The sequence below is a fragment of the Strix uralensis genome, chromosome 1 (assembly GCF_047716275.1).
Source record: "Strix uralensis isolate ZFMK-TIS-50842 chromosome 1, bStrUra1, whole genome shotgun sequence".
Taxonomy (NCBI): Eukaryota; Metazoa; Chordata; class Aves; order Strigiformes; family Strigidae; genus Strix; species Strix uralensis.
In genome coordinates, this window is record NC_133972.1 from 95551507 (window position 1) to 95570079 (window position 18573).

Below are 18573 nucleotides of genomic sequence, written 5' to 3' on the forward strand. Positions count from 1 at the left end.
TAGGATGGCCATGTTCTCCACCTATAATGTTAATCTACACACTGAAACATTATCAGTTGGTCTGGGCACAGCAGAGGCTGCTTGGGGGGATCTCCAGGGTGGTCCAAAATTCCCATCTGAGACTCCTGCAGCAATTAGTCAAATACTTAACTGTGAAGGTGGCTAGGAGTTCAGTCAATTGCTTGGTCTCAAGTTGGCCCACTGTCTCAGACCAGTCCATTGCCTCATCTATGCAGCCGGGGAGTTCCTGGACCACCAGGGGAAATAATGGTTTAAGTATGCTAGGTGTGAATACAGACAGTGCCCTGCCACCCAGTTACACAACAGTTAAGTCTAGGACAAACCTGAGTTTCATGCTTGCAGCTTAAATTCCATATCTCTTGCTACAGATCAAATAACTAAAGAAAGAATTACATGAAAGTTTAAGTTGGTCTTATCCAAACACATTAGCATTTTGCTGTAGTTGCAATCATTTTTGCTGGGCCGGTTGGCTGATAATTCATGAAGTCTAACAAAGATATTTGTCTGCACACCCCACACAGTATTTCCACAGAAGCAAAGTATTTGGGGCATTTCTGTTGCTGGAGTTGCATTCCCAATGAAAGACAGGCACCAAAAACAATACCTCTCTGTTTAGTGTTCTGAGCAGCTCTGGTAGTTCCTTTCCAGGTCACTTAATAACTCATTTCTCTTGTCTTGGTTAAAATAGACCAGTTTATAGTCATGCAGTGTGGTTCTTATATCAGCAGTGGTAAGTGCATACCTCACCACAGTCCATATAGGCTCTAAATTCCGAATGTTTGGGAAAGCAGGGGCAATAATGCCTGTATGGACCCAGGTCCTGTTTCCTGTGTTCCCAGTTTTTGGCATGGCTACTCATTTTGCCCGGCTCTGATACAGATTTTGTTGTTCTTCAGTGGCTCTTGGGACTGTTTCTGGCTTGCTAGCAGAGGATGGCTGGGTAGCATCCACGTGTTAGAATTATTCAGGGGAGAGTAGCAGGTCAGGACCAATGCTCAGGTTGAATTAGGTTGGATTTCACATCCCTGCTTCTACACTTTCAGCTTGTTCTTAAGGTCTGAGGACAATGACACGGGGAAATTGCTATTTTCCCATAGGTAATCCTAATCAGACAATGGTAAAGAAGAAGAAGGAGAAATGTGAAACTCTTCTAGAAGTGAGGAACCTTTCCTTACCAAGAGCAAACACAGCCCATTTGCAAGGCAAGCTCACTTTAGGATGGGTAGCGTTCAGCGTCCTTTTCTGGCTCTTCCCTTGGGATGCCAGTATCTCACCAGATGCTGGCAGAAATTTCCATGCTGATTCACAAAGCTGTTGCCTTGTAAATCTCTCTCATTAGCCTTAGCTTCATTGTCTTTGTGATTCGAACATGTATTTACTTTGGTGATAAATCTGCTCACCATTTCATTGCCAGATCATTTTGTTGCAATTAAGAAGAAGGGCAACTATCTGTCAGCCTGCAAACAAGGGAAGAGCTTATGTAGACACATATTGCTTAGATTAAAAGCCTAAAACTCACCCTTTGGTTTATCTTGTCAGGCAAGCACTAACACACCTGTCATGTCTGGGCAGTCACTAAAGAAGATAATTTCTTGCCTGTGTCCTGGGGCTGAAGAGAAGCATTTAAGAACAGAAAATCAGCCAATACATGTCTTGAGACAGACTTCATAGCCTCAGATCTGAGGAGTTAATTGGCTTGTCTTCACATCTCCACATTTTCCTTCCTTATAGTGCTGTTGATAGGCTAATGATTAGGGAATATCTATGAATAGTTCCTGAGAAAGGGATTTATAGCCTTCTCAAACCCACTTTTTCAGGCCTGCAGTTTTGCCATGAGATTCAGTTATGTTAGTACACAGAGAGGATAAATGTACACATTTTCTGTCAGTGGGAAAATTGTACAGAAGATAAATTCAACATGCCTGGATTAGGGGCTGGTAAACTCTGGCAGCATGTAAACTGGGATACCTGTAAACGATTTCATGCACACCCTTTCTGTATCCCTCCTCCATGACGGAGCACAGCCTAGGTGTGCAGTTACAGGTCATTCAGGTCCTATTTTCCACAGAAATCCTAGCACATACATCAGAAGCCAACAGGGCCAGGTCTCTGATTTGGACAATCAGGACACCAGAGCCACTGAATTACCTTCTCTGTGTGCTCGACAAGACCTCTGCTATATCATATGCGGTACTACTTAAACCCTCATAGGAGCTAGGCTGTCTTTCTTTGATGATCTGAAGCAGAGCCTACAGCTCAGGTTTGGAGGTAAGAGTTATAATCCCACACTGCACAAGCACTGGTGTGCAAAAGCCCTGTCCCTATTCTGCCTTACCTGCAGAGCAGTTTCTTGAAGCAAAGTGGGAACTGGTTTTTGCAATACCTTAGAGGGACCGTTTCACTACAGAGATTGTCAAAACCACATCTCAGTCCCTTGGATGCTTGCACTACGACATTGCTGTAGTTGAAGCTTCCAGTGCTGGGAGTGCGCCAAGGATTCAAACACCCATACCCATAACCCCTGCCTCAGGAATCCAGATCTGCCTGGGACTTAGTAACATGACCTGTTTTCCACCAGCTCTAAACTGCTCCCTCTAGAACTGAGTTTCATCTTCTCCCATACTTAGTTTCAGCCAAGAAATGAAATCACTGCTAAATACCCACTGAACTTTGCTGGCCCTGTTATCTTCTGCATGTCTACTCAAAAGCAATAATACTCAGTGATCAGTTTTGAAAAAGACACATCTCTGCTTATGTTCTTTGCTCTTCCTAAACAAGTAGGAGCTGGAGGGTACATACTTTTTGTATTGGCAAAAGAGAAGAAATTGCTGCAGACTTTGTCAAGGAAGAGAAGACAGGCCTGTGCGGATTTGTCCGTCACCTGGGCACTGGCATGATCCCAGTATGAAGGAGCAAGAGAGAGAGAGACTGATCCAGATCCTGAGGAGTCCTGGACCTCCCATGGGATTTGTAGCGGTAGCTTTTCTTAAGGGAGTGAGTCAACATAGCTGAAAAGTGAGGCGATGCAACAATTATTAAGAGGATGTGCCATTTCAACCTTGTGCCAAAGTTACTCAGCAAAGGAAGTTTCCTAAGTGGTTTTTCAGTCATTTCAGTCACTCTTGCTTCCCCAGTGCTTGCCACACATCACCTTCTGTCCCTCTGAGCTGATTCCCAGTCACTAGCAGTCATACTCACTTAACCTTAACTATTAGTGCTGCCCTTAAATCAAAGACAGTGTTGGAAACTTGCCTTTCCCAGCCTTTGGCCTTCTTCCAATTACAGGAGACGTGTTAATGGGAAGACCTCATATCTAACCGTCTAGTCAAGGCACTTGCAAAATGCCAGCCAGAACAGTAGCTGGATGTGAAAAACAGGAAACCAGCTAATGTCGGTTCAGACCAAGACTCAAATTCAAACAGCAGCAGAGAGCAGGGAGAATCAATGACCACCTGGGGCAAACACATCAAGAGATGGTTCAAGGGTCCTTGAAGAAGTGCTATGTTCACTGGAAAACCCAGCTGAGTGTGAGGACCATCATCTCCTGCCAGTGGGTTATGAGGACACATACCTGGCAGCAGGCAGCAGAGGAGTCAGTGGTGTAATGCGTGGGAGAAAGGTCAGGAGATTGCAGAGGGCTTTTCACTTGGGAGCTGGGTGATGGGAATGGTCAGTGAGTGATGAATATGAGCAGCTGACAGAGAAGTTCACCATGAGACAGTCCAGTTAGAGAGAGGGAACTCAGCAATTTTAATGTTAGAGGTTTTTTTACGATACTCTGAGAACTAGGTGCCATAAGGTACATAAATCAAGCAGCTTCTTGAAACCAAGACAGTCTGAAGCCCTGATACCCTGGGATCAGAGCAGCTGAGGTGACACTAGATAGTCTCCTCTGTACAGGGGCTCTGCTTGTGCCAGCGGGGAAACCACTCCCTCCTGATCCGGAGTGAAAAATTAAATGACATTTTTGAGAAATCAGCTCGATTACTTACAAGTTTTAGAGAAAGAGACAGTTTTCTTTGCATGTTGTAAAAAGGCACTATACTGTATCAGAAATCACAAAATCTTTAAATTCAACCCACATTTTAAATATTTGGGTTATATTTCTTTTTCTTTTAAAAACAAACCATTTGAGATTAAATGTGAATTCAATAAAATATTTTCAAGACTGTTCATTTAATATCCAACTAATAAAAAGATTTAATGAAGGAAAGCAATGCTGCTTCAGTGGCATCACTGTAAATTTTAATGAGTTAAAGCTTTTTTGTTTATTGAAGTGGTACAATATTGACCCAAATATAAAGCAATTTTATTTGTTTTCTGCCAGAAATTAGGGTATGGGAAAAATGTATTTTCCCTACAACTTTGGACTATGTTCCAGGGAGAGAGGTACATTTAAAGGCCTCTTTAAAAGTCTTAGGCAGCTACATAATTTTGACAATTGCCTTATGAGAATCAGAAACAATCTGCCAGTTCACCAGTATCAGCCAGCTAATCCTTGTTCTTTAAATCAGATAGTTTTATCTGTGACACAAATTTTGCAAAGCTTGCCTCAACATAGCTGTACTTAGCTAATAAGAATACCTGTACCACATCAAACCAAAGATCTAATATAACCCAATATCCTATCTCTCAAAAAAAATAAAGATAAGAACAGGACAAGTATATGGTGATAATTCCTCAAGCACACTTTCCAGCTTTCAGCAGATTTTGACTTAAGAGGAGCCTGCAGATAGATGGAAGCTTTAAATTTAGTGGTCCTTGATAGTTTTCTTCTTCCATAGATTTGAGAACCAAACTACACATTGGAGTTCAGGGGATGGAATATATAGTTCTTGGCAGCACAGCCAGTCGGTGCAGAGAAGGAAGAACGAAATCTTCCTTGACTTTGATAGAGACAAAGAAGTGTATCTCCAGCCAAGCAGAATGGGAATCCCTGAGATATGACCACAGTACAGATGAATAAACAAGTCCAGCATCTTAGTTCACTCAGCATTCTGAAGCTCCTTGTTACTGCTCTCTCTTTAGCCATTGCATTGGGATACTTTGAAGATGAAGCTGATGCAGTCATGATCTTTTCCTGTTGGCAGAAAACACTGTATTATGGGCCCTAGTGCAAACAGAAAAAGAGTTAGAATCCGCATCAAGCATTTATAATGCTGTGTTACTCAGCTGCTTGGCTCTTCTGAGAGGGAGAGAGGGCTTATGGTAGTACACCATCCCACAGAGCTGATGCTGTTATCAATCCTTGAGAATGTTACTCACTGACATCTGTTTTCCTAATTCTAACATTTTATTCTTCTTTCCCTGACTAAAGTGTCAAGTGCCCACCATTCACTGTAAGCAAGATCGTGCTGATTTCCTTGAGGTTCCCCAGCTTTCCTTTGCTCACTCCACCTTTGCTTGCACAGCCCTTCTTGCCTGGACACTGCAGGAGAGCTGTCTTCCCACTGCCCATCCCAGAGCAAGGACTCCTTCAATGGCCTTCTGAGGTGCTCCTTCCAGACAACTTCTAGCCACTGTTCTCCAAAACTCCTTGACATCACCGTACCCAAGCAAGAAAAGCAGAGCAGGTCCAGCCATGGTGACCAGGGTCAGTGAAGAGTCAAGATCACCGGTCAAGTCCAACTTGACAAGGCTAAGGACAAGCCAGGAAGTCAAACCAGCATCAGTATTGACAAGTCACAGGCATAGCTCAGGCAAGGAGCAAGAACTTGGGCCTGAGCTTAAATGTAGCTTTGGAGCAAAAGTGGGAGGGCTTCTCCCAGCTCTTTCTCACCTCCATCATTTCCCCAGCAGTGTGATTCAAGGCGACACAGGTGTGCCATGCCAGGACTGGCCTTGAACACAAGTAGCCAAACCCCTGGAGGGGAGGAAGGGGAGTGCACTCAGGGCCCTGACAGCAGTGTCCCATGTTCAGCGAGCACCCAGACACCAGAGAGCTGACAGAGACCTGTTTCTCTCAGTGTCTGTGCCGCTGCCGTTCTGCACTGCAGAGCAGGAGCCTCACCATAACACAGTTACTGGTCCCAAGTAGCTCAGGGAGGAATCTCATGAGGAGACAGATTCTAGTGCATGTACAGCAGGCAGGTGTTGCAGGGCCTACATCTTACAGAGAATGTACTGAAGGTTTGCCCCCAGTCATTTGAGTTTAGCAAACTGTCTCTCTTGTATCAGAGAGATGAGTTGTTCACAAAGCAAACACTGCCAATCCATTTAATTGTCTCTTTAACATTGTGAAAAATGTTCCCTGGCAGAGAGTTCCTGGGAAACCCTCCAAGATGTGAAATGGAGAGGTGTTTCTGTGCAGGGAGGACAAACAAGGCTAGTCTCCCAGACCCAAACCTCACAACTGAATCAACCCTCCTTGGATGATGGTAAGAGTCCGGGGGTGTAATAACCATCCCTGTGGTCAAGATAACAGTAATTTTTAAGAGTGCAAGGGACAGTCATGCCATTATGTCACAGAGGAGAGCAGCTCCCACCGTGCTCTCTTTTCTGTACAGCCTTACCATAAAGACATACAGCCCAGACAGGTTCTGGAGTCAGTCAGCTTAGTTTAGGTAGGTCTGGATCTAGGTATCCTAACATCCAGGTGTTTTGATATTACAGAGGGAGCTAGCAGACCCACATGTTAGCAAGACCGCTTGATTTGCTTCACTTGAGACCCTACCTATGGTTGCCTGTAAGCTTGTCAGATCAGATCATTTGGACAGGAACTGTGTACATTATGAGGCATCTTTTCCCATGCAGAACACAGATCAGAAATGATCAAACAGCAAGGAAAAAATACTAATTCCTAAGCAAAGGAAAAATAAGTGACAGTTCATAGAGAAACGAGAATGTTGTTTCAACTTAACCCTCTTCCTGAAAAAAATCCACTCACACCTGATTTCTCTGAATCACTGCAGCACACCCAAAGTCAGAAGCCCGCCCTGGGTGCATGGCACCCTGCAGCTGCTGTGGGCTGGGTGTGATGGAGAGGAGTCTGCGTGCTGTGCTCCTGGCAGCCTCACTGCCTGTGCCTGCAAAGATGAGCATCATGTAGCTCTGGAGATGTGAGAGGTCAGAGAAGGAAAGGAGCCCAGGCCTGGGAGCGCAGCAGGAAAGACTAAGAAGCGAGGCTGGGAAAAGCTGGCTGGTAATAGGGGAACTAGAACTAGCGGGATAAAGAGGCAGGGCCACGGTAAGGGTCCTAGGGAGATGTGAAAAATTGGATTTAAGAGGGCACATTGGGGCCAGTCATGAAACTATCTCGAGTAACTGAGCCCTTGAGGGGAATTCGGAAAGACTCAGGTCTTGCTGATGACATACGTGTGCCATGTCACTGATGGCTGGGAAGGGCCTGCCCGGCTGCTTCAGCTGGCTTTTAAAAAATTTGGATACAGTCTGCTGCGGCAGTGATGCGCGTATGTTGCCCTCCGCTGGTGAACCTCGCATTTTCCCCAGAGTAACGGAGTAGAACTTGAAGGGACTGTGGGGCCTGTGGCCCTCAGCCCCAAATACACAGCTAGACAAGGCTTTTATTTCCTGATGGTTACAATGATTAATTTGAATATCAGTGTTTGTCTCCCACAACCTTATCATTATTCGGATTATGTTTGCTCTGTTTTACTTGACCAGAGGCAGACCACAGCACAAAATCACAATACTGGTATTCCCACTGTTTTGTCAAAGCAGAAATTTAATTATTCCTGCTGTGACAGTGTACCAGTTTGAGCTGCACTGGTTTCATTAATTTGGTCTAATACATTCAGTTTCGTGTTGCATGCTGTAATGAAAGTTGTTTGTCCTCCAATTGTCTCTATGCAACAATTATTGATAATGACAATTATTGATAATGCTAATGCTATACATTTATGTTGAAGAGCAAAAATACAAGCCTCTAAAAAAAAAGACTTCCTTTTCTTACACTTTTATCAAAGTTCCAAACAAGCTTCAGACTTCCAATATTAAGATCTGGTTGAACATTAAAGATACTTACATACAGAGCACAAAACCTTTATTTCCATAAGTCAGACCAGCAAAAGCACGCATTCTCACAATTTTTAAAATAAATTGTCCCATGTCTTAGAGGTTTCTGAATTAGGCAGCAGTTTACAGTCAAAACCTGCCCTTGGAAGAAAGAAAAACCCCAAACCAACACCCCACTACCTAATTCCGACCAGCTCTCAGCTCACACATCCTTAGCAAGTACCAGCGCATCACGTTGAAGGTCTGTCCCAACGCTGCTGACCGTGAGCCCCACGTTGCTGGGAACCAACCCCGTATACCAGCTGCGGAGCACAACTACAGCCTTCCCTCCCCCCACTTGCAGTGTGGCCTGCACAGAGCCCCCCCTCCTCTGCCTCCTCCACATCTCCTGGGCAGGACATCCAAAGGCAGAGCAGTACAAGCAGTGTGCAAGCAGTACTGCCCATTTCTTCTCAGCATCTCATGTTTGAAAGGAGTCATGATTTCTAAGCCATGCCAAAAGAAAATGTAACTGAACAAGAGTTAATAGGTGAAGCGTTGAAACAATTTGGTAACGGGATTCACCGATAGGGGCAGGACAGTTGTACTGGCTCTGGCTGGGATGGAGTTAATTTTCTTCATAGTAGCTGGTGTGGTGCTGTGCTTTAGATCTGTGACCAAAACAATGCTGAAAAAACACGGATGTTTTAGCTATTGCTGAACTGTGCTTGCACTGCATCAAGGCTGCCTCCGCTTCTCACTCGTGCCTACCTCCCACATAGGCTGTGGGTGTGCAAGAGCTTGGGAGGGGGCACGACGAGGCAGATGACCTGGACTAACCACAGCGACAGCCCATGCCGTGTGACACCATGCTCAGCAATGAAAGGCTGTGGGAAAGGAGGACAGGAGAAACACTGAGTTTTGATATTTGATATCCCAAGTCACTGTTACATGTGATGGAGCCCTGCTGTCCTGGAGATGGCTGAGCACCTGCCTGCTCATGGGAAGTGGTAAATTAATTCCTTGGTTTGCTTTGCTTGTGTGTGTGGCTTTTGCTTTACCTGTTAAACTGTCTTTATCTCAACCCACAAGTTTTCTCACTTTTACTCTTCCAATTCTCTCTCCCAACCCTTGTGGCTGAGTGAGCAAGGGGCTGTGGTACGTAGCTGGCCAGCTGGGGTTAAACCACAACAGGGGACAGAAGTTGAAGGGAAAAAACTCATAAAAGTGCATAACTGTTTTCTCCCTATCACATATACAACTTCACTAGGAGGTGGAAGTGGTACATTAGCACAACTAAATTACTCCCTTTTAAGTTCTAGCTACACCTGTTTTCTTTTTTTGTACTGAACAAAGTAAGGGATGGCTCTCCAGGAGCCAATGTATTTGTGGGATTTTAGATTCACAATTACAATCATGAATCAATTCAGAATGTCAGACTTCAGCAGCAGTAAAACCAATTAACGGTTGTAATGCATGTAAATGAAGCTAATTTTGGGAAAAGGCAAAAGAGTAACAATTGAAACACTCAGTACTCATTTTCTAACAGCGAAAATAAAGCTTTCTAGGATTCCTCAAATGGTCCTGGAACTTTCCCATCATAAAACTTGTTTCTACTCTTCTTCCTCTATCAACACTTACTAAAGGATTTTGATTCAAGGGACAGTTGGATGAGGCTTTGAGCAACCTGATCTAGTGGAAGGTGTCCCAGCCTGTAGCAGGGTGTTGGAACTCGATGATCTTTAAGGTCCCTTCCAACCCAAACCATTCTATGATCCTATGATAATCACAGCAAATAATGATTAGAACAAGACCTGCTAGTATCAGGCATCAACGAAAAAAAAGTTTCCCCTGTAGTGCTATGTTTTGAAACTTTGAAACTATGCGCATGAAATATAACACAAGTAACACTGAGTTGGTATTTTCAGTACTTCCCTACCTTTTGAAATCTGAAAAAAATAAGAAATAAAGCACATTATTTCTGGTCTACCAGAAATTACTTGCTAGTAATTTCCCGAGCAAGGCACCTTACTAGTAAATTTCACTCTACCCTTCTAAGATCATACTTGGGGCTTACAAAGTAAGTGCACTCAATGGTGGTAGTTGAGACAAAAGTTTTGGAAGAAACCCCCACTTGACTGAATGTGTATACCCCTGGAAAAAAAAAAAAAACCCTCCTTGCACATACATCAGGAACATACTTAAAGCATACCAAAAGAGAAGAAATAGAAGCAACTGGAAGCATGAAATATAGGCCCCTTAGATCTTCAGACTGAAACTTCATACTTGATATATTTAACACATGAGAATTACTGGAGGCTACAATAATTTTCTGCCTCCTCCAATGAAAGAGTCACAGACCTCTTAAAATGAGACTCTGTGGGCTTTGCTCACAAGCAGCCAGCCGAGTTTGCTGCAGGAGCAATGGAAAAGAACCCATGAAATTTTATTACGGTGTTATCAGTATTTCCTTCCTATACATTCAAGCAGCATTTTCTATGGATATTCACATCTATCTAAGAAAAGATACGACACTTCTGAAACAAGTCTTGAAACCACCAGTGCTAAATTGTGTTTTATTTCCAACAATTAGCCATTACAGTATCTGAAACAAAAAGTGTCCAAAATAAATAGCTGAAGATGAAGTATCAGAACACTACCGTCTTCGCTACTGCTGTGGCCCCCTTAATGTTTCTTGCTTTTCAACCTTCACTCTTCAGATTCCCCAGGCCTACGGATATCATCAATCTTCAGAATCATTCTAACAACCTGCGTCGCCAGAGAAATCTGCTGTTTCTTACCAATCAAGGTTTCTATAACATGCTGTTGCTTCATATCTGCCAAAAAGAAGCCGAAAAATTAGATACCCACCTTAAATCTAGATATAACATTTAACCTGATATAGTAATTTTCATGTAATTTATAGAATGTTTTAAGATTATTACTGTTGGCCACCACAGTTGACAATCTGTACAAACTAGAGTTTTATGTCTGGGTTCTTACCAAAGATCTTGGAACTTTAAGATCCAAACTCTTTTCCCAACTAAGTCTTCCCCAATTGTAGCTTTTAACTTTTCAGCATTATTTTTTGAAGAGTACAGTTTCCATATACAAATATTAGAATCATCCTAAAGGCTGAGCAACCACTAAAGAAGTGAAAGTTCAAGTTTCATAAAGCAGAAACACCTAATTAAGGAGGGTTATGAATTTACATAAACACAATGTCTTACATTGTATTCCAAAATTTACCACCTTCTGAAAAAAAAAACCCACCAGAATAAGTGTGAAAAGTTTATGTCTGGATGAAAATAAGTTTTCATACATTGGTTTCTTAGTCTTCACATACTTCTTAGAGGTCTATATATGCATACGTATTGCTGTGAACAACACTACCTAAAGACATTTCCAACCTTTTGTTTACTCCTTCACAAGCCATTTCTCAAAACAAGTTTGTCAGGCTGCAGGGTAAACTGGATCACTAGAACTGCAGTATGTAAAACACAGCCTGCTCTTGCCTCGTAGCAAGTAGCTTTCACTCCTGTACAAGGTCAGTCAACATCTTCAACTAACCTTGCCACCAAACAGCGGTTTTCAAACAATTACATATTTTCTACCTGGTAGACATGCACGTATCTCTCCACCTGCATTCCTATTTATTACAACAAGGGGCAAGAATTCATAACTGAAGCGATGCACAGGTTTAAAGGAAAAAAAAAAAAGCTCTGAGAGATATAATAGTAAGCATTTTGATCTTCTGAGAAAGAAAACCCTGTTATGTTCCTCCTTCACACTGCGGTTCTTACCATTTGTTCCTTTCTGCAAACAATCAATGCCGAGGGCAGGATTATTTTCTTTCACCTGCCTAGCCCGCACTTCGGTCATAGTCTGTATTGGATTCATACCACTGTTCTCCGAAAGTGCCATGGGAATTACCTCCAGGGCATCTGCAAAAGCTCTCATAGCATACTGTTCCAAAGATGGGCACTAGGGGAAAAGAAAGTCAAATTCATACAGCTATTGACTCCAGTGTTAGCAAAAGCAGATTTTCATACTATCTATAAAATATATACATGATATGCAGATTTTCTTGGAAATATAACAACTGATTGAATAGCTCTGGATGATAACTACTTGCAAATTAAAGCAATTTTAAACTGCTCTTATCATAAAAGGAAAAAGGTACCAGTAATGACTTCTTACAGAGAGGGGAAGGAAAACTGTTAACATTGGTTATCAGTGAATGTCAGGAAGTTCCATAATATGCACTTTCTGAAAGCTCTTTGAAGTTTTCTGGAATCTCTTAAAATGGACTTAATCCTTACTTTCCCTTCATAAATCAAAGTAAGTTGTAACTGCTCCTTTCTTACCTTATCTGCTGCTTCACTGACTGCCAAGGCACAGGAAATTTCAGCTGCACCACCACCATATACAATACGATTATCACGAACAAGATTCCGGATTACACACAATGCATCATGAAGAGATCGCTTTGCTTCTTCAATAATCTGGAATTATAAAATAGCATGTATTTTACAATACACACAACTGAAGGCTATGAGGATGTATTTCCTAATACAGAAATGGAAACTGCAAATAAACTGTAGGATCTTTTCACGGCTCTAATGCAGCTTTACTGCTGCTGTATTATACTACTTCGAAATATAAAATGTTAGACATTCAGTGGCAGAGAAGGAACAAAAAAATACCCCTCTTCAATGTTATTTGTGAAATCTATAAATTGAAATGACAAAAACTTACATATAAGGTTTTTAATCTTGCATATTTCCAATATCCAGAACAGTTAAATTTAAATGCCAACATTATTTTCAGGCTGGAATTTGTGTCAACTCCCAACAGATGTAGAATACTTTAACAAGTTATACTAACTTTTAAAGCAGTATTTTTGCTTTCTTAAAGAACTCTTCAGAGTAGGGGGTTATGTTCTTTTCTTCCTAAGGTTTTTCACTCAAAGTAGGACTTGACCTATACTAAATACAATTTAACACTAACAGTACAACCAAGAACCAGGTTAAGTACATAAGCACTTAAAATTGCCTCATTCTGTGTGTGCAGGGGTTGGTTTGGTTTCTTAAGTATTTTTGACTGAACTAAATCAGAAGTGACATACCTAGGTCTATAATAAAACCAAATCTTTCAAAACCACCAATATGTCTTTACTCATGAAAGTGACCCTCCCATGAGAAAAAACAAATTAGAGCATCCACAGGTAATATTATTTCTGTATTTATGAACTATATGGTCTAAGAGTGAGAAAACAAAGTTTTGATTCAAAAACATAGGATGTGAATCTAGCAAGTGACTTCTAACACAATCACAGCTGCCTACAACCCTTCCCCCCTTCTATGTCCACCCTGCAAGGAAAATTTAGACAAAAATAAGAACTGTTAATATGCTTTTGAAAGAAACTCCACATTCTGTAACTTACATAACAAACATTCGTAACAAACTAAGGACCTCACCATTTTATTTCCTCCTCTAATGAAAATGGTCACAGCTCTGGAATTCTGACACTGTTCAATGACAAGCATTCTGTCCTTCGTTGTTCCAAAGGAGATCTCTCGGACAATACCCGCAAAACCCAGCTTCTCTGCTGTGAGTTCACAGAAGCGAGGAACGATGCGTCCTCCAGTTGCAATGGCGATCAACTGAAGTTAAACAACCATCGATTATTTTGAGAAGACTTTTCCATTATGTTTTTCATAACATAAACCCAGTGGAAGAGAATCTGTCAAAGGGCTACTCCAAGAGGTTATCTTCCCAACACTTCAAGTATTTCAAGCAATGCCTTGTTTCTGCAAACAGGGAGACTAAAGCAGAAACATTCCTAGCCTCATAAAACTGTTAAGTAATATGGATCCACGCCAACTATAAACCACAACCCCATTTGCTGTAGGGTCTTCCCACAGATCCCCAACAATTTTTCTCCAATATGTACCCATACATGTGATTACGCAGTTCTACCCAGAAAGCCCGAACTTTTAATTGGCACAGCATATTACTTAAATATTTGAGACCTAGTACAAAGCCCCATTTTAGAAGATTTTACTTACTTCTATTTCAGGTCCACCAACCCAACGAACAGCAGGCAGCTCATTCTGGAGCAGCAAGTGATTCGCCTCATCATCAAAACCCCACTGGCAAATAGCAAGGTTTGCACCGGTGTCTTTTATCTGAAAGCAACACAGAACATTAATCTTCCAATCAGAACACAAAAATGAAAAACAATCTCTTCATGGTTTTAATTCTCCTAATTTTCTCAAAACACAAGTCTGAAAAAGAACCATCTGGCATACATAAAGACCAAAGTAAGTGTCAAACCAGGGTGGTATCTTTCTTACATAAACTTAACTTGTCTTTATTCATAGCCTTACAATTGCTTGTATGTTTTGTCTTATGAGGATTATTAGCTCATTTCCAGAAATAAATCAATGCACTATACTATCTTGTGTAAAGGCTATGAAAAACATAAAAAACCAAGAGAAATAATCTTGAAGACTACCTGTTTCACCATCTCTTCAAACTTCTCCTTTTCATATTTCTGCAGTGCCTTGTAATCTTCCACAGATGTGACATCAAGCTTATGCTTGGTTTTAGGTTTAGGTGGTTCAAAAGGACAAGTAAGGATGGCAATTTTAGCATCTTTAAGCTCCTGCACAATTTCGAAAAAAAAGAAAGTTGAGTTTTGACCTCAGTAACACCTCTTTCTTACGTTTCCGAAACATATAGACATATCTTTAAAAACACAGGGCTAAGAAGAAACTTGAAGATCATTTGACTTATTCTAAAGTGAACGTAATTATACCCCAATAATTCCATCAGAAATCTCTATAACCCACTTCAAACAAATTCCACAGCTGGAAGACACTGTTTAAGCCATAACAATCTTTAACAGTGATGTCTTTTAGTAGTTTAATGTTTAAGCAAACAGAAAAATCAACTTCAATGAAACTATTATTTGCTGTATCCACCATGACCATTGAGAATACTACATTCTCATCTTCATAGCCACCTTTTATGTACTGTACAACTGATACTTCCCAGCAGTCTTCCTTTTTTATAGGAAAAACAGTGTCATCTACTAGAAAAATATTTTAGAATAGTAGAAATTTTAAATTGCCTTCATCTTTCTTGAAGTACACTGCACGAAGACTTGGAGACCTTACCTACATCAAATAAAAAGGACAGTTTCTGCAGTGCTCTGAACAGGACAACATGGCAACTCATAAAGCTTAAGAAGCATTTCTTGCTACTGAGTTGCATCAAGCATCTTAGGTGTATTACACACTATGGATGATTATTTCTGCTTCAACATAGAACTCTGCACCTGTCCTCACTTAGTTGTACAGTAATCCCCACCCCCTGCCATCATTTCTCAACTTCAAGACTGTTGTAAATTCTAAGGTGGTCTCTTCCAACATGAAGAATTTAATGCTCCTCTCCCCTTTCTCTGTTGATACATGCATGAAAAACAAGCCAAACCACAACACTCTTTAAATACTTAAAAAAATACTAGGACAGCATTTGAAGTGGGCTAGACAATCTTATTTAAGCCATTACTGATGAGAGACGCACACAGGGACATCACTTACTTTAGGCATCTGTGGATGACTGAAATCTTTATCCACAATCACTCCTTTAACCAACTGTGTATCTTCCAGTCTACCTCCCACTTTGCCTTGTACTTTGATCAGCTCAAAATCAACATCTTTACGTTCCATATCTGCTACTGTCAGTACAGCGTTTACAGCAATTTCTGCCATTTGTCTGTGACAACGGTTAACCCTAGGTTTTAAAAAAGACAATAAAGTTACATTACATTTCCACAATTTGAAAGAAAAAAGTGATTCTATCAAACAGAAAAAAGAAGTATCACTATAGCTAACAACTTTTGTAAGCTACATTAAAAGAGGGGGTCCTGCTTGTCTGTTCACAGAAACAGAAGATGATAAATATGGCAGAAAACAGAACACACAATATGGTTTGTCTAAGTAATCTTTGTGGACATAGTCTCAAGATACAAATTTGAAACAAGTGAGGAGGATTAACTACTGAGAAATATTCAAAGACTCAGAAACCACTATTAAGACAGCTCTGCAAAGGAAGCCCTTACAGTGTCTGAATTTATATACTACACATAGAACCTGTAACGAAAAATGCATTTATGGAACTATCCTACAAAAAATTTTTCTAGGAAAAAACCCCCAAGCCACAAAATAAACCTTTGAAATACACCACAATTATTTTTAAAAGGTTTGCTTTGCTCTTGGAATTTACCATGATGCAGAAATCTGAAACTAACAGGTTAGAATGAAATTGATATTGGAGCTGTTTAACCTCATGGAATTGTCCCTTTAGAGAAAAAGGATTCAGTTTCTCAAGTGAGACATAGAATCCATTGAGAAATTAGCCAAAATCAAACATATTGGAGTGGTTGCTGAAGGCAACAATTTAATAATACATGAAAACACTTTCAAGTGTTTTTAAGGGAAACTTAATACTCTTCTGAAGTTACTGTGACTTACACTTTAGAGCCCAGTGTTGTCTTTGCTGTCTGGATCAGAGGTTCAATGTTCTGTGGATCAACTGGAAAGCTGTCACTGATTTTGTCTAGATGCTCAATAGCAATGCGAGCTGCCTGCTCATAACCATCTGCTATTCTGATAGGGTGAATACCACGGTCTAGTAATTGCTCGGCTTGTTCCAGTAATGCTCCAGCCAGAACTATAAAACAAAATTTTAAAAGAAAGCTTATTTTTCCACAGATTGAAGCATCATTTTTAATATATTATCAAAAGATTAAAAAGTATACTTTCTAATTTTTTTCTGTAATATTTTAACAGTTCAAGGTTTCTTCGTAAATGAGAAAATAACCCTAAACCCCCTACTTGCTATGCTTACAAAGAAAACTACATTATGTTAGACTAAAAAGCATGCATGTCAAGGCGTGACAGACAGAAGATTATGGAAGCAAATTATGCAGAAAAATTTTGAAACTACAAAGAGGAGCCTCAACAGTAACTCAAAATGTAACCATACTTAGAAAAGACACAAAAGTGTCTTTCTGATTAAAAGACTTCTAATACAAGAACTGACAAGAATACTGAAGCACTAAATACTCTTAAAAATATGCTACAGTAAACCTACTGCTACTTCACACAAAATTTCTTAAAATAGCTGAAGAAACTTGATTTTAAAGCCGGAAAAGCTAAGCTAAATTTAAAACCTTTGCTTACCAACTACTCCAGTAGTCCCATCCCCAATCTCATCATCTTGAGATTTAGACAGCTCCACCATAAGTTTGGCTATCTGGTGATCGACATCCATCATATTCAGGATGGTAGCACCATCATTTGTCACAGTCACCTCACCATCTTTGTCCACCATCATTTTATCCAAGCCTAAAAAAACATATTCAAGGCATGAAGGAAAAATCTAGAAAATCCCGAGAAATAATTACTGAGAAAGAACCACTAAAATGATTTCATTATTACCATTGGGCCCAAGGGATGTTCTCAGAGTACTTGCCACAGCCTTTGCTGCCATTATGTGAGACTATAAAACAAAGGACAAATAAGTTAAATCATTATCGTACATCCCAAAATCATAATATTAAGCTAAGAAAAATACAGGGGGAAAAAAGATAATGCAAATATTGTAATTTAACTGACAACAGTCAACTATAACCGAAAAAAAATAATATATACGTATTGTTTTTATGCTAGAAACATTTCCCGTGCCTTCTCTTGCACAACTTGCACAGTTAAAACACGTAAAAGCAGAGCAGCTAAAACGACGGTTCCGACATTTAAAGTGGAGAAGCAACAGAAGCAAGCAGCGGCAAAAGGAGAAGCCACTGTAATTTCGTCCCGCTCTTCCATCAATCAGTACCTAAACCACATGCACTACCAGTATTTAAGCCACACGCATTCACCCGAGGCTGCCAACCCGCTCTGCCACGGCCCTTCTTGGGAACAATGACCGAGCTGGGGGGTTGGTGCGGGTCTAAGGAAGGGGGCTGCGGGGACCCTCCCTGCCCGCGGCGACCAGGAGCCCCCCGGAAGGGTGGCCGCACTGACACAGAAGACGACCCCGAAGCCACTCGACTCAGGCGTGGACTCACGCCACGGAGACCCCACAGACCCCAACGCCGCGGGTGGTGAACTCCCAGTGCCGGGGCTGATGCCTTCTCTCTCCCGCCACCTCCCACCCCTGCGGGCCTGTGGTGGGGCAGAAGACAAGCGCAGGACCACCTCGTCCCAGCAGGCGCCATCCTCCCGCCGAGGCCGCACGGCGGCCGCTCCCCGCCCCTGACGGCAGCATGGCGCGGCCCGCCCAGTGAGCGCCCGCGGACGGCCCGGCAGTCCCGGCAGCCCCCCGCTCACCTTGAGCGCCTCGAGCCCCATGAGGCGCGTCTTGCGCTCCTGGTCCTTGAGGATGAGGAAGGGGCGCCCATACTCATCAAAGGCCAGAGTCCCCATGGCCGACATGGCTGCCGCTGCTCCCCCACACCGCGCGCACACACACGCACACACGCACGCACGCACGAGCCGGATGCAGGCGCGCCGTGACACAGCGCGC

At 41.8% G+C, this 18573-nt stretch overlaps 1 protein-coding gene across 1 annotated transcript; it reads right to left on the reverse strand.

The window, feature by feature from the left end:
* Positions 1–10523: 10523 nt before the first annotated feature.
* On the reverse strand, positions 10524–18539 carry CCT5 (chaperonin containing TCP1 subunit 5). The gene is made up of 11 exons (XM_074874547.1): positions 18378–18539; positions 17487–17547; positions 17229–17393; positions 16518–16716; positions 15585–15777; positions 14495–14644; positions 14046–14165; positions 13455–13640; positions 12342–12479; positions 11778–11958; positions 10524–10811 (listed from the first exon to the last, which is right to left on the reverse strand). The coding sequence occupies exons 1-11, from the start codon at positions 18480–18482 to the stop codon at positions 10684–10686; spliced, it is 1626 nt and encodes a 541-aa protein (XP_074730648.1). The 5' UTR covers positions 18483–18539; the 3' UTR covers positions 10524–10683.
* Positions 18540–18573: the final 34 nt, after the last annotated feature.

Coding starts and splice junctions, on each gene's coding strand:
- CCT5 (XM_074874547.1), bottom strand. CDS start 18,482: ATGTCGGCCATGGGGACTCTGGCCTTTGATGAGTATGGGCGCCCCTTC. Junction 17,548..18,377: donor TGGGGCTCGAGGCGCTCAAG/GTGAGCGGGGGG, acceptor TTTGTTTTATAG/TCTCACATAATGGCAGCAAA. Junction 11,959..12,341: donor TCAGTGAAGCAGCAGATAAG/GTAAGAAAGGAG, acceptor CTTTTCCCCTAG/TGCCCATCTTTGGAACAGTA.